Raw genomic sequence first — 24,775 nt, 5'->3', positions numbered from 1 at the left:
GCTTTTAAGCTTATTTTAAAGGGAAAAACAGTAAATCAACTATATTCCAATAAAAAAATTTTTTAAGTAAAAAAAGTTTTATTATGCAGAACTGTGATACAAGGGTTTCCACTTATTTTTATCTCATCATTTTTTTTTTCCATAACAGTTGTAATTTAAATGTTATATAATTTAGTTCATAATACAGGTGTTAAGAATTAAGTTTCTTGATGCTCAGAGTCCTTGGCTGGGTAGATTTATACGCTTGAAATGAGTTAGCCATCCAGGAACGTGGTCCAGTTTCATTAAGAAAAATGTTTTGGATGGGAAAGGGAAGAAAAAGAAGAAAAATGTTTTGAAAATAATGTTATGAAAGTATAGATTATAAAGACAGATCTCAATAATCTTGTTTCTTAACCTTTTTTTTTTTTTTTAATTCATAGTGTGTTATCCAGGATTTTCAAGCCTCAGTACTTCAAGTATCAGATTCAACTTACGATGAACAGTATGTTTTTTTGTTTTTTTTGTACAAGACTTAAAACTTAAACTGTATACTTCACATATATATAAAACTGAATCAATTTGCTATACACCAGAAACTAACACAACATTGTAAATCAACTATGCTTCAATTTTTTAAAAAAACTGTGTATTTCGTAAATGAGGAGAGAAATTGATTTGTTTAGTTAAAAATGTGTAGAATATGCTTAACTGGTCTAAAGATAAAAGGTTAAATACTGAATAACATTTTGAAAGAAAATAAGGTTTTACCATTCTGCTTTCTTACAAGCTGATAATTCCTCAATATTGTTTATAATAGTTTGTAATTCTGAAGAGGATGTTTGTCTCTGTTTAATATTGTCTGATACACTTTCAGAGTAGCTGCACAGATGCCAACTGTTCATTATGAATTCCCCAATGGCTACAACTGTGATTTTGGAGCAGAACGGTTAAAGATTCCTGAAGGATTATTTGACCCTTCCAATGTAAAGGTATAAAAGTTTATTTCATAATCACCCTGGTTTTTTCCTTTAAAGATCTCTTGTAATTACAAAAGCTAAATAAGACTATAAACTTTTTTCTATGTGCTTTATGGTTTGAAGGTCTTCTGTGTGACTGCTGGTTTCTGTTTTGTTGTAGGGGTTATCAGGAAATACGATGCTGGGCGTCAGTCATGTTGTCACTACAAGTGTTGGAATGTGTGATATTGATATCAGACCAGTAAGTGCCACTCTTGTTTATGGCATAAGGGTATCTTTTAGGGCAAACCAGTGCCCCCGGTATTTATGGCCATCATTTTTTTAAAGTTGGCAACTTTGGCCACTGACTCTGAAGTCCATTTTATGAAAGAATATGTAAAAAAAATGAAGTTCTACTAGAAAAGGGAAAATGCAAAACTCAAAAGCTGTCGTGTCCAGTGTAGTTAGCTTTTGGCCACGTATGGCAGTTCAACTAAAATAAATAGAAATTTACATTTCAATCCTTCAGTTGCACGAGCCACATTATAAATGTAGCTAGAACATTTTCATCAGCACGGAAAGTTCTTTTGGACTGTGCTGGTCTAGAGATTTCCTAAAATGTGACAAACCAAACTATATTAGTGGTTTTAGTGTATGTAGTACAGATTTACTTTTTAAGAAGGTGTGGTTTAAATTATGTAACTTTTACATGGAGTTTAGATATAAACTTCGTATTTTTTTTACTTTGCCAAGGTTTTTATTTTTTCATCAGTTTGTTTCTTGCCAAGTTTTAAGGACTGACTCCATATTCTGTACCTCTTCCCTGGTGGCTCAGATGGTAAAGAATCTGCCTACCAATGCAGGAGACCCAGGTTCAATCCCTGAGTTGGGAAGATCCCCTGGAGGAGGAAATGGCAGCCCACTCCAGTATTCTTGCCTAGGAAATCCCATGGACACAGGAGCCTGATGGGCTATAGTCTATGGGGTCACAAAGAGTTGGACACAACTCTATATTCTCTACCATGCTATTAGATAGACCATATCTTATTTAAACCCTAGATTTTAATTTGTAGCCAACGTGTTACCTCAGTTTTTTAGTTCCTTCATTTGCTTAGAGCTTAGTGCTAATAGCTAAGGTTATATAGACATTTGGAATACATTTTTTTAAACATGGACTAAATTTTTAAAATATGAGCTTAGCCACTAAAAAGGCAGGCTGATATTTAACTTTCTGATGCATACATGCAAATTAGAGGTAAAATATACTCCTTATTTGGGCTTCCCGGGTGATGCTAGTGGTAAAGAACCTCACCTGCCAATGCAGGAGACATTCAGTCCCTGGGCCGGAAAGAGATCATAGCAACCCACTCCATTATTCTTCCCTGGAGAATCCCATGGACAGAGGAGCCTGGTGGGCTACTGTTTCTGGGATCGCAGAGTCAGACACGCCTGAAGCAACTTAGCACATATACTCCTTACTACTAGGAATTTGTTTTTGATGGAGGAAGCCTCAGCATATGGATTTTGAAAAAGGTCATCCCCTGCAGAAGAGAAAGGTAGCAGTCATTTTGGCCAGGACTATTGTCAGAGTATGTATTGTCCTCCATAATCTGTCCAATTTTAAATGCCATAGCTTCTAGATGAGAACTCTGAGATGATGTAATTAAGAAATAAACTTGTTAAATACTGGCTGCTATCTGCCAAAAAATTATGGTTGGCTTTTAGAATAGTTGCCTTAAATTAGTGGTTCTTAAACTTTAATACATGAATCATCTGGGGAGTTTTAAACAAACCAACACAAAACTTTTCCTAGACTCCATCCCCAGAAATTTGTATTTAATTGCCCCCAGCACTGGTGTTTTAAATGCTCCCTAAATGAGTCAAATGTGCAGCCAGGATTGAGAACCACTGGATGAAACTACTTGGTGTGATAGAAGTAAAAAATTTAAAAAGCGAAAACTGTAGTGGAACACATGGTTTTATCTGAAGTTGTGTTTAGAATGGTTGGAAACATTTGGAGCTCATTTATTTTTGTTTCATTCCAGGGTCTCTATGGCAGCGTGATAGTGGCAGGAGGAAACACGCTAATACAGAGCTTTACCGACAGGTTGAACAGAGAACTCTCTCAGAAAACACCCCCAGTAAGTTGTGTGTGTTCTTCAGTGGTATTTTTCAGTCATATATATCCTCCTACTGGTGGAAAATCTATGTAGATACAGTTTGTTTTTCAGTAGATTGATGGTATTTGTGTGTGCCTGGTATAGTATTAATACTCCTTATTAATAAAGTTTTTCTAGATGACATCTATTAGTTACTCCCATTACTGTCCATTACTATTTGAATCTTACTTTATTCATTGATTCCATACTTAAGTGCCTACAGTCTGCTAGGCACTAGGGATAGAAAATATAGTCCCTTCCCACCAAGGGCTTAGTCAGCTAGGAGGACTAAACCTACAAAAAAGAAAACCTGTAATGTGCTAAGTGGTTCAGTATGTCGTCAGGCACTTTGGAGTGTCAGGGGAAATCCTCCTGAAGAGCTGTTTCAATGAATGAGTTCAGCTGGTTGACAGTTTATGAAACATCTAGGTGAAATATGTGCAAAAATATGAAGGGAAGAGGGTATATTCTAACATTTTGAAGTAGTTGGCTTGTAGTCTGTATAGAAGTGGGGCATGCTATATGGCTGAAAAGATGAATGCAATGGTGTATTATGTCCTAGGGCTGCTGTAACAAAGTGCCACAAAGTAGATGGTTCAAAACAACAGACATTTATTACCTCTCAGTCTGGAAGCTAGAATTCTGAAATCAACATGTTATCAGGGCCGTGCTCTCTGAAACCTACAGAAGAGAATTTTTCCTTCCCTCTTTCCGTTATCTGATGATTTGCCAACAATCCTTGGCGTTTCTTGGGTTGCAGTTATAGCACTTTAGTGTCTATCTCCATCATCATATGGCATTCTCCCTTGTGGGTCTGTCCTCTTCTTGGAGACTATTTCTAAATTAGGTTACATTCACAGGAACTGGGGAGTATCAACATACCTCTTTGGAAGATACAGTTCAACCCAGAAAGATAGGTACCAGTCATATCACCTACATAGAAAATTTACAGGGTAAAATCTAGCAGAGGACTGAAGAGCTTTTATATTTTATTAAAAACATCCCTTGGTACACTATGATAACTTTCAAAGGGATAGAGGAATCTGGTTTAGAGAGAAGGTAGTGTACATGGTACATTAGTAACAGAGGAATTTTTAGATTTTTAAACATCCATCAAGTAGTTTTTTGTAAGGTATTCTGCAATAAATACATTTTAAAAAATTTATTAGAGGTTATATAGGCCCTAACAGAATCTATAGAATCCGTGTATTTGAATGTTTTACATATGCCACAATCTTTATATTTAAGTATTGATACAGGCACAAGATTGACACCTCCTTACATTTTTGGAGATACAGACTGATCTGGAATATACCTTGATTATAGTACTTTAGATTTCATAGAAAGTCCCAGAATAATGAATATATAGACATGGGCTGTCCAAGGTCTGATCAAGACCAGGTAGATGCTATCCTTGTCTTTTCAGGAGGCAATTAAAATGTAATGAAATCCATTGTAATAGGATTTGAGCAGTTCCTCACCTATAAACCCCGTGTTCATCCCTTCTGTTCCCAGCACCCCTCCTTCCCATCCTACATACTCCACCCCTACTGCATGCACAGACTCAAACTGAATGTTCATATATAGAGTAACTGGTAAGTAAGTATCAACAATCTGGAGTTCTCTCCATACAGAAGTGAGATAGGGGTAGTGCTGAGCCATAAAACCATGTTTATGGAGAGGGTGTTCAAGCGTAACAGAAACACTAATCTGAAAAGAAAAGTGTGAATAAACTTCCCTGAGTCTGACGTCTGCATTTTGATTTGGATGGGGGCAGGAAGGAATGTGAGGAGGGGGTGAACCAAGATAGTACAAAGGCCCAAAGAATAAGTTAGAAAGTTGAGGAGGACTGCAGAAAGGGCAGCTAGTTGGGGTAGTAATTATACTCGGTGTTGATAAAATGCAATAATATATGAAGCACTTAGCATACTACTTGATATATGTTAAGTGTTCAAGTACATATTTGCTGTTTTAAGATGAAATTCTGAGTACTGTACTCTAGCATGCAGTTTTCTAAGGTTTATATAATTTACTAAATTACACAAGACAAAGTACTTTAAAATCCTATACAGTAGTTCAACTTATGCCTATTGTTAACCTAGCTACTACACAATAATCATGTATAATTAGTGCTTGAACCAGAGCCACTAATAAGTCATCAAAATTGAATTTCCAAAATTGAGGCCCTTGTTCTATTTGATCACACTAATACTTATTCTTCCTTTTCTGTTTTAGAGTATGCGGTTGAAACTGATTGCAAATAATACGACAGTGGAACGGAGGTTTAGTTCATGGATCGGTGGCTCCATTCTAGCTTCTTTGGTTAGTTTATCTACTTTGCAAAATAGTTTAAGATTCTTATTTAACTTGAATGTATCACTTAAAATACTAAATTTAGTAAAAAGACTAAAATAATTCCTATGCATCATTTATCTTTGCATTTTAAATCTATCACATTTGTAGAGGACCTGATGCTAGTCTTACCTATAATGAAATGACAAAAATGCCTCATTGCCTTATTAGTGGGTATTGTCAGTCTGATTACAGTTTCCCTCTCCAAGGTAGGAATCTGTTAACTTATCCATGCCTCTTCTAACACTACTCACATTAGCACTGGTCAGGACTTATCTGCAGCCCACTTAAAATTAAATCATTCTTCTTAGATTCTGGTTGCTCCCTGGCCTATTGCTGAGGCAGAAGTCAGGAATTGGTGCCTGGGGCAGATGGTGAAGTCATGGTATTGAGGTTTACATGTTGCTTGGACTGGCTTCCTACCCTTGAAATCAGGAGGAAATTCTTGCACTTACCTGTATCCTAAGTTTAGAAAATTTCCCCTTCACCTCAGAGCAGCCAAAGTAAATGAGTACTTACGCTAAATATTTTTAAAAGCTATTAACTATTAAATGTTTTTAATTGCCCATTTATATATTTCTGGTCTATGTTTTATTTCTAGTCTCTTAGTTCAAAACTGAATACGTACGAATCCACTTGAATAGTCACAGGGAACGGATTTCTCCTGCTTACACGTCTGAATAGTAACGTAGTCCAGGATCCTTCCCCTTTGGTCATTTTCCTTTCACCTTCTATTTTGTATAGTGCATGTGTATTGTTGTTTGTGTACTTGCTAAACTTTATCCTAGTCTGAGTTCTAAATGTTACCATTAATCAAATGCTAGAACATTGCATAAACACTGTACCAGGATCAAGCCTTCCAACAATTTCTGTTGTTGCCGTTAACCAAGCCATCATAGCTAAACTCTTCCTTCATCTTCCTTTCCTGGCATTTTCTAAGTCCTCAAGACAGTATAGAAAGATTTAATATCCTATGTAAACTTAGGTAAGGCTAAATAGTGTCTTTGGGTATTCTAGAGGAGGGCAGAAATAAGAAGGGTGTAATCTGAGTACTATTTGGGGAGAGGTATAAGAGCTCTTAAAAGATTCAGAATTGTGAAAATGAAGATATTAAAGAAATATCTTTATTTATTTCCCAATATTATTTGGGAAATATTTTTCCCAATAGAAAAGTACATATATGTAATTTTTCTTTCCTTTCACAGGGCACCTTTCAGCAGATGTGGATTTCCAAACAAGAATATGAAGAAGGAGGGAAGCAGTGTGTAGAAAGGAAATGCCCTTGATAAGTTCCCAAACCTCTACCTTCTATGTCACCTTACGTTTCATAGCTTTAGTATACTCAGGAAAAGAACCACCATCTTTTGTAGAATGTTTATACATTTTTGCATATTTCAATTCCACTTAAATTTTTTAAGGCTTTAACTGGTTCTATAAATTAAAATAAGTTTGTGCTTTCCTTGAAATGCACTTATTCTTATTACAAGCATTTTATAATTTTGTATAAATGTCTATTTTCTCTAAATATTTTGCTTTCAGTAAAATGCTTTCCAACTCTGTTTAGTATATTACCAGTGGATTGGTAGAATTGCTTTTTATTGACTAGTAAAACTTATTGCCTATACTTTTTACATTAGGCTTTTAAAATTAAATAAAAATTACTAGCCATTCCAGAAATATGTTTTTGGACTGTTGTGTTGTAACTTGCTACTTTAAATACTAAATGTGTTTATCATTGTACCCACTGTTTATTTAAACAGAATTCATAGCTCCTTCATATCTAGTAACAATAGTAGTTAAGGTTACCTGAATTCCAAAATTACCTTTTTGCCTATTTGTTAAAGCAGTTGGTATCACTTTCCCACTCTAAGTTGCAGGCAGTTAATTAAAAGTCTGCTTAGACACAGAATTTATAAAATGGAAATTTAATCTGAACTTTATATCTGATTTTGACCACTTCCAAAATTAGCATGCCATAATAACTCTTAAAACAATCGACAGTCCTTTGACTAAAAACACAAGTTATTTATAAACCACTTAGTATTTACTTTTGTATGTAATCCAAGAAAAAATAGTAAATTATGGTTAAGATGTCTTAGGCAGCACTTGACTTCTGGGCTTCAGAAAAATGTGGAAACTTTTTCTGAAGAAACTTTTCTTTCTTTTGTGCTAAACTTATCTTCCTTGCTTTGATGCGGGCTTGCTTCTCAATTCTCAATCTAGGAAAATAAAAGCATAACAGCAATTTATACAAAATGATTTCCCTGTTACTCAGTACTGTCAACATGTCCAAATCAATTACTTAAAGACCTCAATCATGCCAGTCTCTGTATTAGGTGTGCCATGTTTATTATTAAACTTGAATAACCACTGTAAACCTACACAAGTCAAAGATAAGCATGAGGTCTAGTGGTTAAGACTGTGCTTCCATTGCAGGTTCGATTTGGGGAACTAAGATCCCAAATGCCATTTGGTGCAGCCACAGAAATTGATTGCATCTATAACCCTGCACCAATTCTCTTTGCTACTTTCTAACTGGAAAGTAAGAACAGATCTCATGAGTCTGCAACAAACTGGGCTTTCTCCTTTATTTAGAAATAATGTAATTTTATTGAATACATTAGATTTATGTCCTACCTCCTGAGACATTTAGAAATTTCCTAATTTCAAATAGCACCCAGTCCAGCATCATTTCCCCTATGCTGAGAGAATAAAACCATGCTAAGAGATGATGCTTAGTGCTTGTTGGACTTGCCACTGAGTTGGCCTCTACCTATCAGCATCCTGGGACATTAGGCCTTCATGCCTCAGCTAAAATGTTGACCTCTAGAGTCATTTTGAAATCATCAAAATTGCAAATAATAAATTCGTGGATGCCAGGCCTCTACTGTATTTAAACTGAAATATAACAATGCAGTTAAGGTATTGAATTTCAGCTGCCATACATCAATGAAAATCAGCCACAACTATACCTATCCCTGCCCTCTTGAGACTCCTACGCAAGGTTTACTATTCTTGAGAATGTTCAATAATTCAATTTGATGAAGACAGATTGCACTAGGGCAGAAACTGAGAGTAGAAAGGACAAATTCTGGAGACACTCTTACAGGAAGTTAAATCACTGAATATAGTGATTTCTAGGAACTAATGGAGGTAACAGAATTCCAGATAAGTGATTTAAAATCCTAAAGGTTGATGCTGTTAAAGTGCTGCACTCAATATGTCAGCAAATTTGGAAAACTCCGCAGTGGCCACAGGATTGGAAAAGGTCAGTTTTCATTCTGATCTTGAAGAAGGGCAATACCAGAGAATGTTCAAACTACCGTATAATTGTGCTCATCTCACATGCAAGGTTATGCTTTTGAAGGTCCTTTTGTTTTTTAATTATGGAAACAAGCTTTGAGAGGAAAAAATTAGTCTTTAAAAGAATTAATGCTGAAAGGTGGCTGCATTATCTAAGGCAGTTGTTAAAAGCTGTGGTTCTTGTGCTGCTAGGATTTTCCCCTTAAATTCCCAGCTGCTTTTCTGCCTTGAATTCTCATCTGTAGCACCTTTAGCCAGTAACTGGGCAATTTCCCCACCTTGTTTCTGCAGCCACAGCCCTGGATGTTAAGTGGCACCCTGACCCCAGAAAGCAGACACTGGCAATTACTTTCCTGTTCAACTGCAATTCTGGGGATTAAAGCTCTTCTCAGGCTTCTGTCTGTTTTTGGATGTGGATCCAGTGTTTCAAATAGCTGTTTCTAAAAATCTTGTTGTTATAGTTCTCAGCTTGTAACCATTTCACTCATCACCCAGGTAACCACTTCACTCCTCTACTGCAACAGAAGCCCTATTTCTCCCTCTTCAATAACAAACCTGCTATGCAAAGTATCTAGAATCACCATCTTGCAGGATAACATGAATTCAGATATACTACAATTGGCTCCTTTCCTCACCCAAGCACCCTCTCATTTCATCATTCCTGCAATAACATGAGCTCACATTCTATGCAGCTGAAGTGTATGGAACTTTAACATTACAAAAAGATTTAAACAACTACTTATATATATTGATGAAGAGAAAGATAGTAAAACTTCTGAAAGGATATACATTAAAATGCTAGCAGCTATTTCTGGATGGTGAAATTATGTAAGACATTTTTTTTTAACCTATTTTTCTAGTTTTTCCACAATAAACATGTATTAGTCATATAAAAGCTTAACACACACTGTCTGATGTGAAGACGTGTTTTAGTGCTAAGGGTACTTGTGCTCACCTGACAAAACGTTCCACGTAGGGCATTGCAAAGAATCGTTTTCTATTATATCTTTTATTTAGGTACCAAGGTATAGGCCACTGCTTGAACTTGTGCCTGCCACGACAACAAAAAGGTATCACTCTACAGAAAACATGCAACAGATTTTCACTTTTTACAGATTTAGCCTTCTTTGGACTAGATATGTTTTCAATAAATTGTAATTGGCTTTTTAAAGCTTTTAAAATTTTTATACAGTTCACATTATGAAATAGTCTAAACTAAGAGGTATCAGACACTCATGAAGCCACTATAAAACTGCAAACATTAATATTTTGCAATGTTTGCTTCAGATCACTTTTAAAAATACATATATAAAAGTTTAAAAACACAACTTAAGTTCTCTACTTTTACAATAGCTTCCAGTGATAAACTGGAGTGTATCATTACCAAATGTATTTTGTAATTTTCCTACATACATATATGTATGTACTAACTTTATATATGTACACATATACGTGTATATACACATACAATTTGAAACACTGATACTCACATGTATACATTTTATGTTTTTAAAATGTAATAAATTTCACCAAGTGATTTAAGTATCTACCTATGTATGCCTCAACATAACAAAACCTAAAAAATAATGCTAAGTGGGAAAAAAGGAAATTGTGAATTCATACTATAACATTGGAAAATATTTCAATTAAAAAAGTAACAGAAGGATTAATTTCAGGGCATTTAACCAAACTTTTGGAATTGTAATGTTTGATTTTAATAAGCTACATTGGTTAATAAGATGATGTAACTGCTTTGTTTACTACTCTAACTCCAGAAAAGTTAAAAAGCAAGAATTTTTAAACTTTAACAAGATTAGCACTCTTACACATTCTAAAATTGACACTTTCTCTCCCCTATCCTCAGCCTTTCTATCTAACCTCAGCTTGGATTAATCTCAATAAATATTTGTAGAAAAGAAATCAAAGTTCTTAGGCAAATGTTTTGGCAATTCCTCTTTTCTGCACTGAATCACACAGTTACAGACTACACAGCCACTCACCTAAATTTGGCTCCAAGCTACCCCATTACCACAAACTCCATTAAAAGAATTACATGGAGTTAAAAGAATCTACCAGGACTTTCCAATGCAGGGCACACGGGCTTGATCCCTGGTCCAGGAGGATTCCTCATGCTGCAGAACTAAGCCTGTGCACCACAACTACTGAGCCCCCACTCAAGAGCCTGCGAGCTTCAACTGCTGAGCCCCCGTGCTGCAACTACGGGAGCCCCGGTGCCTAGAGCCTGTGCCCTGCAACAAGAGAAGCCGCCACGAGAAGCCCACACGCTGCAACGAAGAGTAGCCCCCACTCGTTGCAACTAGAGAAAGTCCATGTGAAGCAACAGAAGACCCAGCTCAGCCAAAAATAAAATTAATTGAAAACAAAATAATCTACCAAATGCATAAGCACTATTATGCAGTGTAATTTCAAGAGTACAGAGAAGGTCTCCAACCACCCAAAATTCCTTCCTCATCTTGACTGATGTTTAAATTTCCTAATGATGCTTCCTTTCGGCAGTTCAACCCAAATGCAAATAAGCCCCTGGAAGACAGAATACACTGGGTCGTCTCAATTTCTCATAGCTCAGTGTGAATGTTTATTACCACATTCTTTCCCAAAGTCTGACAGGACTTTGGAAATGGACCCAGGAGACAAGATGTCACAGAAGTGGAAAGATGTAACGAAAATAAATTGTTTCAACATTGGACTAGGGCCTATCCTAAGGGCAATAGGGCAAACTTGAGACTGGTCCACATGGTCTTATTCCTCAAGAACTTCTTCAAATAGTTTCAGGTTCTCAATGGGTGAAGAGGATAGGTGTGTCCTACAATGAGCTTCATGGGATTTATAACCCTCTGAAATTACACGTGCATATATAAAGTTTTCTGGGGAAAGGATTTATAATTTTCATCAGATTCTCAAAAGGTCATATGATTCACTTAAGATTCAGAACCACTCCTATGAAGAACCTATAAATAACTGAACCATGGGAATGGGATGCCAAGGGATACCAGACAAAGCTACCTTCATTCATATCCTGAAGTTCCAAAGGGATCTGGGGACCTCTGTTTATATTAGCTACATCTCTATAATGTATCTAGATATTCTTAGAAGATACTGGACAGAGGATGAGGCATGGGACTTCACTCTCATCTCAGAAGAGCTACTATGTACCAGATGATTCTTCCAAAGATGTCTCTTCTCCAAGCACCGGGTCTAGGCTTTTCTTGACCAGTCTGAAGAAGTCTGAGGGCATCTTCCCTTTCCTGGACAACTTTATCTAATGCATCCATGGAGTCTACTACCTGAGAAAAGAATACAGAAATACAGTTTCAACAATCATCCATGACAGCATTCCAAAGAGAGAGAACACATAAGGACTATGCTACAGAAAATCTATGATGAATCTTTTTGTCAAAGAACCATTCTGTCAAATATTTTCTAAAAATATTTTTGGCTTAGGTATGCATATACATAGGTGTCTGTAGTATCACTTTCTGTAACTTTTTTTAAAGTTTAATTAAAAATTATTGAGCTCAAATTTCCGTATGTTATTTTTTTTGAATAGGATACACTTGCACAGATTCCTTTTGGAGACCCAATTTGACTCATCATTTCAAAACTCAATGAGCTATTACAAAATGATAACAATTAGTGACTTTTCAAATAGTAAAACCTATGTTCTGGCCTTAATTAGTCAGTGTGTCCCAAACACTCAGACACAGATATTTTGACCTGCTTAACTCAAAGCCACACTGAACAGCTGAATCCACATGCTACTTCCTTTCAACCATATAAAAATTCATGAGAAATAAGACGGGTAAGAACAACAAATCCTATTTTGAGGACAAACTTTAGAGGAGTGAAGGGATCACAGTGATCAGAGCCTAATACAAAGTCTCTGACCCTCAGGAACTCAGTAAACCTGGCTGCTGACTGACTACATTAAAGAGTCTGCCCAAGGTCAGAGCTAAGGCTCCTAACTGAAATCTAATGTTAGCTCACACAGACAGAAAATAAATGGTTACTAAGAACACAGAGCTAACATCCAGTTATTCATGTTACTGCTAACAGATAAGAAAGAAAATCAGAAGTATCAATTAGATACACCTCCTTCAAAAAAGTCACTCTCAAAGAGCTTTCTTTTCTAGTTTATAACTTTCCCAGAGGCAAGAGCGTCCTTGAATAGTTCCCAAAGTTTCAGCTTCTATCTTAAATTGAGCATAATTCTTTTAAAATTTTTCTTGATAAATTTTCGTTAGTAGTATGTCACAAAAGTGCTGAGAAAATTGCATAAATAATAACTTTCAGTTTATCTGGAGAAAACTTTTATATTTTAAATTCTAATTAAGAAAATACTGTACATATGATCTACTGGGCTGAAGTTCACCTCTAAAATATATCTTTGAAAGCAAGGAGAGGGAATCATCTACTATTGAAGTTTAATAAAAGTCTTAGAACAGCACCATTCTAGCAAGAGTTTTTTCATCAAACAAACAATGAGCTATTTATAAACAGCCAATCCACTTAAAAGTCTCTGAAGCATAACTTTCCTTAAAAGCAGAGTTGGCAAACATACCTAAAAATAAAATCACATTACTTTACAAATGTTTTGCAGCAATGAAAAACATTCAAAGGAAGCAGGGTTCCTCTGTAAAATGGCTGATTCCAGGGCTGAGGCAGAAAAAGTACAAGATGAATCCAGCATATCCTGCTATTCCTCATCAAAGACTGATGAGAACACAGAGGCCAGCCAGAATAACCCACAATGGCCAAATCTGGAATGACAATACTAAAGGATTTTAACTCATTGAATCAGGTTGGAATTCTTAAATCAAGAAAAAAAAGGGAAAGGAAGATACAAGAAATGGAGAAAAGGAAAAGCCCTTCCTTACAGAAGAAAGCTAACTAATAAGTAGAATGAACAATGAAATTAGACAATCACCATTTAGCAAACATCACAGTAATAACTGATTGAGGCATGAATCATCATGCCTCAATGGATGGATGCTAAAACCAATGAGTTACAAGTTTGGGGATTTACATGTTCTCAAAATAAAGAAAAGTTAGTAACTATACAGTGAAGAAACCTAACACCACAATAACCAACCTACTAATGCTAAGAACTTCAATAACAGAATGTATCAACACTGCATGCCTCCTCACCTGATGCACTGAGAAGGATACAGCATCACATCTATGACATTCCTGCCAATCATGATTATTATCATGAGAAATATCATACAAGCCCAAATTGGCCCATTCTCTTCAACAATGTCAATGTCACGAAACACAAAGAAAGACTGAGTCATCAGATTAAAGGAAAGTCAAGAGACAAAACTGAAAACACATCAGTCAGGATTTTCTTTGCTATAAAGGATATATTAGGATAACATGAAATTTCAATAAGATCTTTTTTGGGGGGCAGGGCAATATACATTTAAATACCTACAGGTAAAGGGATATCACATATAGAACTTATTCTTAAACAGTTGAGGAAACTGTATTTTTGTAGAGAGGAGGCAGAGAAGGATAAAGCAAACGTGGTTAAGTATCCACACAGGGAATCTGGCTGAAGGAGGCCTTTTTGTATTGTTCTCATAATTTTTCTGTCAGTCTCATATTTTATTAAAATAAAAAAATCCAAATATGATGCAACTCAATTTTTATAAAGGCAGATTAAACTTCCCCATAATTAGGGTAAATAACTGAGATTTTATCCCACCCCTTCTTTGACCCTCTGCAGGGATACCCAGATCCTAACAGTGGTGAGCAGTGTGGGGAAAGAAACCTGAAGCAGTTGAGGTTAGGAAGCAAGACTGAAGCAATTACAAAAAGCTGGGTTCCAATCTCACTGCCTTACTATGGTATGGAAAAAACATCAATAAAGAGCTGACCTTGAAAGCGCTCTATGGATAAACAAACAAATCTAACTAAATAAAAACCTCTAAATGGAAGAAATAATTGCAGATCTGCATTTACTGATGTGGGAAAATTTCTAAAATATATTAGTAGAAAATGTAAGTCTCAGAAGAGTATATACAATATAAATAAATGTATGTAAATAAAAATAATCAGGCACATTTCTATTTGCAGAGAAAAATTCTGATGGATATATAGGAAATACACAGGATTGATTACCTCAATGGAAATAAAGGAATGGAAATAACGACACCAAGTGATTTCTTGTTAATGATGAAGAAAACCTAACTTAAGTAACAGTGACCTTTTCACAGTAATGGGAAAGTACTCAAACTGCTGAATACAGGAGGGGAAACGATGGTGGAGGAGGAGGAAGAGGAGCTCATCTCCCCCCACACACACAATGTGGAACAATTCTCAAAGAAAACTAACTGGAAACTGCAGATCTCCTGTACCACCAAAGCTGCATGGAAGATCTCCACGTAACCAGAGAGAAGGCCTCAGGTCCAGTATCTGTGCCCCTGGGAGGGATCTATAAGGAAGAGCAGGTCCACATGGGCAGACCCTCAACGTGGAGAGGGAGTGGATCAACCTACAATTTGGGCACTCCCATGCCAGTCAAGGATCCTACATGAGGAGTCAAGCCCTCTAGCCTGCTGGGTAATCTGCAAAGACAGAATAATGGAAAACACCCAATCAAAACAGCAGACAGACAAATGAAAAAAATGAAAGCAACATATGAGGTCTATGGGATGATCACAAAGTGTTCCAACTTGTGCATAACAGGGATTCTGAATCCTAACAGATTGGGATTCTGAAAACAGAGAGGGAGAAGGGAATCAAAAAATATTATTTGAAGAAATTACCCATGAAATTCCTAAACTCAAAGAAGGAAACAGATATCAAGGTACAGGAAGCACAGAGAGAGGGTCCTAAACAAGATGAACCCAAACACACCCAAACTAAGATATACCATAATTAAAATGACAAAACTTAAAAGAATTTTAAAGGCAGCAAGAGAAAAGTCAGTTACTCAAAAATTCATGGAGCTCCCCTAACACCAGAAGGGAGTGCCACAATATACTCAAGCCCTGAAAGGTGAAAATCCTGCAACCCAGGTATTCCACCCTGCAAGATTATGATTTAGAATAGAAAGAGAAGGAATTTCTCAGAAGAGTAGCAAAAACTAAAATAACTCATACACCATATAAAAAATACACTGTATAAAAAAAAATGAACTCAAAATGGTTTAAAGGCCTAAATAAAAGACAAGCCATCATAGAACCCCTAGAAGAGATCACAGGCAAAATGTTCTCAGACATAAATTGTAGCAGTATATTCTTAGGTCAGTCTCCCAAGGCAAAGGAAATAAAAGCAAAACTAAACAAATGGAACATTATCAAATGTAAACGCTTTTACCCATCAACAAAATGAAAAGACAACATATGGAACCAGAGAAAATATTTGTAAATGATGGGACTGACAAGAGGTTAATATCCAAAATACAAAAGAGCTATACAAAAGAGCTCACACAACTCAATATCGAAAAAACAAACAACCCAATCAAAATATGGGGCAGAAAACCTAAATAGACATTTCTCCAAAGACAAACAGATGACCAACAGTCAACATGAAAAGATGATCAACATCCCTAATGACTAAACAGAAGCAAATCTAAACCACAGTGAGGTATCACTTCAAGTTGGCCAGAATGGCTACCATCAAAATGTCTGCAAATAATAAGTGCTGGAGAGGGTGTAGAGAAAAGGGAACCCTTCAAAACTCTTGGTGGGAATGTAAACTGGTGCAGCCACTACGGAAAATACTTTTCCTTAAAAAAAACTAAAAACAGCACTACCGTATGACCCAGCAATCCCACTCCTGGGCATATTTCCGGAAAAAAGAACTGTAATTTGAAAAGATACATGCACCCCAATGTTCACAGCGGCACTATTTGCAACAGCCAGGACATGGCAGCAACTGGAGTGCCCACCAACAGACAACTGGCCTAGGAAGATGCGATATACATGTATACACACACAACGACACAATGGAGTTATTACTCAGACACAATGAAGAACGAAATACTGTCATTTACAGCAACACAGGTGAACCTAGGAAATATACTTAGTGAAGTTAGAAAAAGACAATTATGGTATCCCTTACCTGTGGAATCTAAAAAATAATACAAATGACTCTCTAATATGAAACAGAAACACACTCACAGACACAGAAAACAAGCTTATGGTTACCAAAGAGGAGAGGGCGTGGGGAGAAAAGTAAATAAGGAATATGGAATTAACAGACAAAAACTACTATACATAAAATAGATAAGCAACAAGGATTTACTGTCTTGCACAGGAAATTATGTTCAATTTCTATAATAACCTATAATGGGAAGCAATCTGGAAAAAAAAAGAAAAATACATATATAAAAATGAATCACTATGGTGTACACCTGAAACAATTTTATAAATTAACTATACTTTAATTAAAAACTTAATTAAAATGGTTAAGATGGGGCTCCCCTGGTGGTTTAGTGGTTAAGAGTCTGCCCCGCAACAATGCAATGGACACAGGTCTGATTCCTGGTCGGGGAAGATCCCACATGCTGCAGAGCAGCTAAGCCCATGCACCACAGCTACTGAATCCCACGTGCCCAAGAGCCCGTGCTCCGCAACAAGAGAAGCTGCAGCAAAGAGAAGCCCATGTACTGCAACTAGAGAAAGTCCCTGCATAGCAACAAAGACCCAGAACAGGCAAAAATAAGTATTTTTTTTTAATGGTTAAGATGATAACACTTCTGTTATAGGTTTTTTTAAACCAATTATTAAAAAAGCATTAAACAAATTTGACCTAGTGGGTGCAGAAGTAGTTAAACCAGAATTAGAAATCTAAGATGGTGCAGGTACTTCAGAAAACAGCTGGACTGTTTCCTAAAATGTTAAACACTGATTTAGCACACAACACAGCAATTGACTCCTAGGGATCTACCTAAGATAGGTCCATGCACATTTGGGGGTTATAGGTAGAAATGGGAATGACTGAAGATGGGTCTGAGATTTCCTTTTGGGAGGATGGAAATGTTCTAAATTAGATAGTAGTAATAGTTGTTTAAGAATGTAGATCTCCTAAAAATCAAGCAGAAATTGAAAGAAACCTACTTGCCAAGAATTGTAGGAACCATACGCTCACACGTTTTAGCTTTTACCCCACACTCAGCAGTCTCCAGACTCCCACAAATCTCACCTTTTCTAAGCGCTCCGGGCTTGGCATTGGCAGCCTCTGCCGCTTAGCTTCCTGCTCTAGAGTTAGGAGCATGTTTCTTTCTTTCAGGAGAACATACCTATATCAAAAACAGAACTAGTAATGCTATTCTGTAGTTATATTAATAAAATTGTGGATTTTGACATCAAAATTAATAATCTGTACTCAAAAGTCCTTTAGAATAATCCTTTAAACAGAGCTATATCTAGTCTCACTCATTTGTTCACTAAATTTTCCAAGTGCCACATACTGTATTAAGGAAGTACCAGAAGAGTTACAAACAAGCATACAATATAGTCCACACATTCCAAGCGGAAAGAGCAGATGGAAGGCAACTAACACCTGTTCAATTCCTATTTTAAGCATATTATATACATTTATTTCCGGAGAAGGCAATGGCACCCCACTCCAGTACTCTTGCTTGGAAAATCCCATGGAGGGAGGAGCCTGTTAGGTTGCAATCCATGGGGTCGCTAAGAGTCGGACACGACTGAGCGATTTCACTTTCACTTTTCACTTTCACACATTGGAGAAGGAAATGTCAGCCCACTCCAGTGTTCTTGCCTGGAGAATCCCAGGGACGGGGGAGCCTGGTGGGCACCGTCTATGGGGTCGCACAGAGTCGGACACGACTGAAGTGACTTAGTATAGCATACATTTATTTCACTGAATTCTCACAATAATTCTGAGGTTGGAATCATTTCCACTTTCTAAATGAAGAAACTAAAGCTAAGACAAGTAAGGTATTTGGCGGGCATGTAGCTAATTCAGCTAAATCAAATCATGAACTCCTTGTGTATAAATCCATTCTATTTTTAGCCCATATGCCCCCTCCACAACTGTAATGTGCTGTGGTGTATTAAGTGGTATAGACAACAAGTACCAGAGAATTAAGTGGGAGAGATGAGACATTCCTTCTGGCCAAGATAGTCAGGGAAAGCATCAAAGAGATGGGATAAGTTAGGCTGGAAAGAAAACCGAAGCAAACACAAATACTGAGATCAAAACATGAAGTGGCAAAGCTTGAATGGGAGTGAGTTTTGTGAATAAATTATGTTTGACTGAGAAGTAGAGCTGGAAGAAAGGAAATAAACATGGGGGGCAGAGAACACGACACAAAGGAACTGGGCTACTTTTTGGTGTGGAAGAAGACAATTTGGAGGGGAAAAGTGGCAGAAGATAAATGATTTGGTTTTAGCCAGGATGAATTGAAATTGCCTTAACTATCCCTTTACCAATAAGCGGCAGTAAACACGCTGTAAGACAACAGTTTTCTTATAATGAATCTGTGCTGTTCCATGTAACATATCTGACACCAAATGAGGGTTTGTCCTTCTTATATTGTCTTTTCTAACACAACTTTTCCAACTCCTCTGATACTAACTACCTGAAGTTAGTGCCAGATTCCACAAACGTAACGACTCAGTCCCACAAGAAAGACTGCCCCACTTTAGATGCCAATAATGATTTCTAGGCCTTACATGTATCTGACAGACCTGCTCTAAGTTAGGGGTTCCAAAAACCCTCTCCTTGGGTTTGATAATGTATAGAACAGCTCACAGAACTGAGGAAAGCACTTTACTCTCTGGTTTATTATAAAGGATACAACTCAGAAACAGCCAGGCGGAAGAGACGCACAGGACAAGAAACAGACAAGGGGTGCAAAGCTACCCTGCCTTCTCAGGGCACAACACCCTCCCAGAACTTCCATGTATTTACCAGCTTAGAAGGTCTCCAAACCTAGTTGTTTAGGGTCTTTTAATCATGCAGGCATGACTGATTAAATCACTGGCCACTGGTGACTGAACTCAATCTCTAGACCCTCCCCCCTCCCAACTCCCCCCAGAGGTGGGCATGGTAGTGAGGCTGAATTCTTCACCCTCTAATCATGCCTTGGTCTTTCCTGAAGCTGTGCAACAACGCCCTCCCTGCCCACTTCACCTCTGAGAGTTGTTTAATTGGAACAAAAGACACTTACATCACTCAGGCAATTACAAGGAATTAAGGAGCTATGTGTTAAGCCATCAGAGACAAAGACAAAGTATATTATTTCTTATTGTATCACAAGAACAAGCTTGTAGTATTAGTGATCTTATAAGCATTTTACAGGTCTTTAATCTGCCATGAAAAATAAACCACCCTTTAAATCAAGGGATAAAACTGTAACTGCCTTCTACAGTGCCTGCACAAATAGCAGCGCTGAGTGAAGGGGGCTTGGTGAAAGAACAAGGTGGGTAAGAAGTGGTAGGCACCGCTCCATTTAGACCAGCCAAGTGTCCCCATGTTGGTGACCTACATGTAGGAATGTAGGTTCAGTGCTGCAACACCACAGGTCTGATTTTACAAGAAGAGCCAGAAGTCCTTATTTTTGTGTTAAACTTCCCAATTTTTAAAACACAGTACAGTCCAAACAAATATATCTTTGGGCTAAATATAGTCAATAAATGCAGAGGGTGGGGGTGGGGTCAAAAGGTACAAATTTCCAGTTATAAAAGGAAAAAGTCATGGGGATGTAAGGTACAGCATGGTGACTATAGTTAGTAATACTATATTGCATAACTGAAAGTACCTCAGAGAATGGATCCTGAAAATCCTCACCACAAAGAAAAAAAATTGCTGTATTAACTGGACTTATTGTGATCATTTTGCAATATATACCAATACTGAAGCATTACACTGCACATCCAAAACTAATAATGTTATGTCATCATACCTCAATTTATACTCAATATATGTATATATACAAATCAACTGTCTTAAATCCTCTCAACTCTTAATTCATCAGGAGAACCTGCCAGCAAAACCTACCTACATTTCTAGTTAAGTGCATCCTCCTACACACTTTCTCAAAGCAATTAAGCTAAAGCTTCCAGGCCATGCAAAATAATTAAAAGGAAGAAGACGACATGTGGCCAATTCATCCCCATTCTGTCTCATTAGTTCCCTGGAATTGGTAGTATGACTGGTAGCAGTTACACTAAAACTTCTGAACTCCCAACTCACTCTGACACATCTCTCATAATGTAACTTAACCTCTGGAGTACTTATAAAAATTTCAATGATCTTATATATCACCAATGGTACTATAATCATTCACTTAATTTCTTACATCAGATCAAGTTTATATCTCATTATTATACTATAACTGCCTCAAACTCTTAGATGTTAATGCACTCAGTATACTTACCAAAGTTTATGTAAATCTTCATTACTTTTGTTCCTTAACTGCTGACAGGTCCACGAAGCTCCTATTAAAGTGATAAACTCATAACGTGAAATAATTTTCTAGTTACGTGTCCTTTGACAAATTACTTAATCTCTCTAAACCTGTTTCCTTATCTATAAAATACATAATAGCTTTTGATACTATAGTACAATATATAATTAGGACTTAATTGTGATTAAATTAGATATTAGTAATGTGACTGGCAATAGCATTCAAAACATGTCAGTACTAGTATAAAATATATTTCAGTCTAATGTCAAAATACTATTCTTATAAATTAATATTCAATTATCTCTAAAAGAGTGAAATCTAGAACAAACCCCAAACCTCACTTCAGTTAATATTTCAACCTGCTTCTCTTCTAAACCTTTTGTCAACCTGCCAACGAATAGTTTACTATTATACTGTCCTTCTATTTTTCTCTAACAGACATTCCCAAAGGAACTGAAAAAAGAAAATAACATAAGTAATTCCCAAACTGGATAAATAATCCAAATATAATAGAAGGTTTAATAAATATATTTAATACTGGTCAACCCAAATATCTCACCAGATTTCACCTTTTCTTCCCCCCAATTCTTTGGGTCATCAAAAAATTCTTCCAGTCCTCTCCTAGACAATGTGGTCTGAAGTAATCTACACTGGTGAAAAGATGTGACATTTGGTGTATTCTTAGTCAACAGACTCAGAGAAAACCTGCAACTGAACATATATGAACAAGTGATTAAAGTTTCATGACATCTGGATTTTATAGGCAATAAATGGAATTATTTCCTCATTTACAATGTCAAAAAACCAACTTAGGGTTTCTGCACAAGAAACAATAAACTCATAAAATGCTTTAAAAATTATTTTTAATATCCCCAGTATAGATGCTGCTATCCTGTAATTTAGAACATAATTTCAGAGATAATATATTGACTAATTATATTTTACGGTAACATTTTTAGCTCCTTCATATGCTGCTGGTGGGCATATAAGTAGATAAAAGTATTCTGAAGTTCAATTTTGCAACACATCTGAGGCCCAGTGATTCCTCCTTTAAGCCAGTAATTTCACTGGATTTAGAAATTTCAACTGAAGAAAATGATCACATATGGGAATTGATAAATCAAAATGTCTATTGTGGTGATCATTTTGAAATGTATGACAATATTAAATCATTTGTTGTACACCTGAAACTAATATATGTCAACTACACTTTTAAAAAGTCTAGTAAAGCATTATATATAACAAAAAACTGACAATAATGTAAATGTGCAACTTGGAAATGGTTAAAATAATTATTGTGCATCTGCATGATAATTTATTATGTAGAAAAATCTAAAAGTCATACTTATAAACAATATTTAATGACCTGGAGAAATAATTTAAAATACAATAATGAAATGTATCACAAACGCTGTATTCCTACCAAAAAAAAAAAAAAATCTAACCTGAATCTAATCATGAACAAACAAGCAGACAAATCCAAATGAATGAATATTCTAAAAAGGTTGACCTTCTAAAGAGATATTAATAACATCAAAGAGAAAAAAAGAAACTGTTTTGGATTAAAGTAGACTAAAAAGATATGACAATTAACATGATAAATGATCACTGATTGGATTATGAATAAAAAAAGTAAGAAAGAAAAAATATTCCCAGTGTGATCATTGTAGTATTGTGGTTAAGACATTTCTTGTTTTCAGGAAATTCATGCTGAAATGTCTCGATGCTTGCAATTCTGACACGCCTCAAATATTTCAGAAGAATAAAAGCACGGATATAAAAAGTATAAAAAATGTGACAAAATACTGGGGAGTGATTAATATAAGTGAAGAGTATATGGTTATTCTTTGTACTACTTTTACAACTTTTCTTTTGGTTGGAAATTGAAAAAAAAAAGTTGATGAAACAAGGGTAGAATATAAAAATGCATGTAAATATGATTCTGACTTTATTTAAAAATTACATGTATGTGTATATTCTGAAAGTGAAAAAGAAGAAAACCTGTTTATCTCTGGATGGTAAAACAACAGTTGATATTTACTTTCTTTTCAAAACACTTTACCTTATTTTCCAAGTGAAAGTGAAAGTGAAGTCTCTCAGTCGTGTCCGACTCTTTGCGACCCTATGGACTGTAGCCTATCAGGCTCCTCCGTCCATGGGATTTTCCAGGCAAGAGTGCTGGAGTGGATTGCCATTTCCTTCTCCAGGGGATCTTCCTGACCCAGGAATCGAACCCGTGTCTCCTGCATTGCAGGCAGACGCTTGACCGTCTGAGCCACCAGAACATGAATGTGAAGTTGCTCAGTCGTGTCCGACTCTTTGCGACCCCAGGGACTGTAGCCTACCAGGCTCCTCTGTCCATGGGATTTTCCAGGCAATAGTACTGGAGTGGATTGCCATTTCCTTCTCCAAGGGATCTTCCCAGCCCAGGGATCGAACTCGGTCTCCCCTGTCGTAAACAGACGCTTTACCGTCTGAGCCACCAGGGAAGCCCTTATTTTCCAAAGTGTCTGTAATTGAACGGATAACTTAATAGTAATGATAAAAATCTAAACTTATTTTTAAGGAAAAAGGGTGATGAGATGGAAGAGATAATTGGTTCAAGTCTGCTACTTTTCAAGTTACAACCCCTGAATCTCTGCAAAAAAAAAAAAAAAAAACAAACTCAAACCACTGCTTATCTCTGAGGTTAATATAAGGTATTACATTATAGCTGAGGGATGCCCAATAACTGTGCTGGATTCAAGAGCACACACATTACTTCCTTTTGGGGAAAAAACCCCAATAATTTGTAAAATTCAACTCATTAAAAACAAAAGCTAATAACAAGGAGGTAATCGTACAGCTTAACGTCAAACATGATCTGTCTGTCCAGAAGACAAGCGGTCTTTCTAGAAATAACCACCGTGTGTAGTATATTCTTTTCTCACACCTGCAAGGCGACTTTCAGTTCACTCGGCTTTCATTTATCCACTCAAAATTTACTGAACACCTCTTTTTGACAGGCTCTGGGAGTACACATCCCGTTCCCCCCTTTTAATCTATTGAAACCTGACAGAGCGCTCAGTTCCACAGCCAAAAGCTTTTAAGTGAATTTTTCTGAAAACTCAGTCAAGCAGGATGCTTCCGTACCTCCACATTTAATTAAACAAATACTGGGTTTCTACAGACCCTGAGAACTGCCTGGTCCACAGTAAGTGGCAACAAAATGTTTGAGGAAGACACGGACATGTCGCAGGTGAGAGACTTCTCCAAGGTCACTGACTCCTCACGATGGTGGGCTCGCGTCTAGCCATCAAAGCCGCCTTCCCAGCCCAAAGCGTTTTCAGCATGTCAACAACCAAACAAGATCCAAAGTTGGGGAAGTGGACAGACCTACTCCTCAAATAACTTACCCTGTGCTAGCAAGGGTCTGAGAACTTATTAACGACGTAGAAGCCTTCAGAGCGGCTGAGACTCTTCTGCAGAAAACAGCCAAACTGGCAGCAGCCATCTTTTCGCATCAGCAAGCACACCGCATTTCCGCCAAAACGGTGTCACTTCCGGAGTCTCACGCCGACCGGAAGGCGAGAACGGGAGTTGACTTTGCCCTCAGTCAACATGGCTCCTTTCCGGCT

The 24,775-nt window shown here is 36.8% G+C and overlaps 2 protein-coding genes across 4 annotated transcripts in view; one reads left to right on the top strand and one right to left on the bottom strand.

Moving 5' to 3' along the window:
* Positions 1-7,126, top strand: part of ACTL6A (actin like 6A) — a 31,422-nt gene extending 24,296 nt beyond the window's left edge. Inside the window, exons 9-14 of one of the 2 annotated variants that reach the window (XM_005201639.5) lie at positions 423-484; positions 857-971; positions 1,120-1,200; positions 2,984-3,079; positions 5,333-5,419; positions 6,655-7,126. In XM_005201639.5, the coding sequence (XP_005201696.1) occupies positions 423-484; positions 857-971; positions 1,120-1,200; positions 2,984-3,079; positions 5,333-5,419; positions 6,655-6,735 (522 nt within the window). In that variant the 3' untranslated portion in view covers positions 6,736-7,126. The remainder of the gene's footprint in view (positions 1-422; positions 485-856; positions 972-1,119; positions 1,201-2,983; positions 3,080-5,332; positions 5,420-6,654) is intronic. The other variant, NM_001105035.1, reaches the window with a different exon arrangement.
* On the bottom strand, positions 6,654-24,710 carry MRPL47 (mitochondrial ribosomal protein L47). 2 transcript variants are annotated; one of them, NM_001076901.1, is given in 7 exon segments: positions 7,359-7,668; positions 9,708-9,803; positions 11,927-12,057; positions 17,924-18,020; positions 21,129-21,189; positions 21,718-21,869; positions 24,554-24,710. In NM_001076901.1, coding segments are annotated over 7 exon segments (759 nt in total). In that variant the 5' UTR covers positions 24,652-24,710; the 3' UTR covers positions 7,359-7,544.
* Between the last annotated feature and the right edge of the window lie 65 nt (positions 24,711-24,775).

The sequence above is a fragment of the Bos taurus genome, chromosome 1 (genome assembly GCF_002263795.3).
Source record: "Bos taurus isolate L1 Dominette 01449 registration number 42190680 breed Hereford chromosome 1, ARS-UCD2.0, whole genome shotgun sequence".
Taxonomy (NCBI): domain Eukaryota; kingdom Metazoa; phylum Chordata; class Mammalia; order Artiodactyla; family Bovidae; genus Bos; species Bos taurus.
Note: the sequence above shows the minus strand (reverse complement) of the source record. Positions and strands in the feature narration are given on the sequence as shown.

Coding starts and splice junctions, on each gene's coding strand:
- MRPL47 (XM_024990320.2), bottom strand. CDS start 24,651: ATGGCTGCTGCCAGTTTGGCTGTTTTCTGCAGAAGAGTCTCAGCCGCT. Junction 18,021..24,553: donor CAGACCCTTGCTAGCACAGG/GTAAGTTATTTG, acceptor TTTTTGATATAG/GTATGTTCTCCTGAAAGAAA. Junction 9,804..11,926: donor ATCTTTGGAAGAATCATCTG/GTACATAGTAGC, acceptor TTGTCGTGGCAG/GCACAAGTTCAAGCAGTGGC.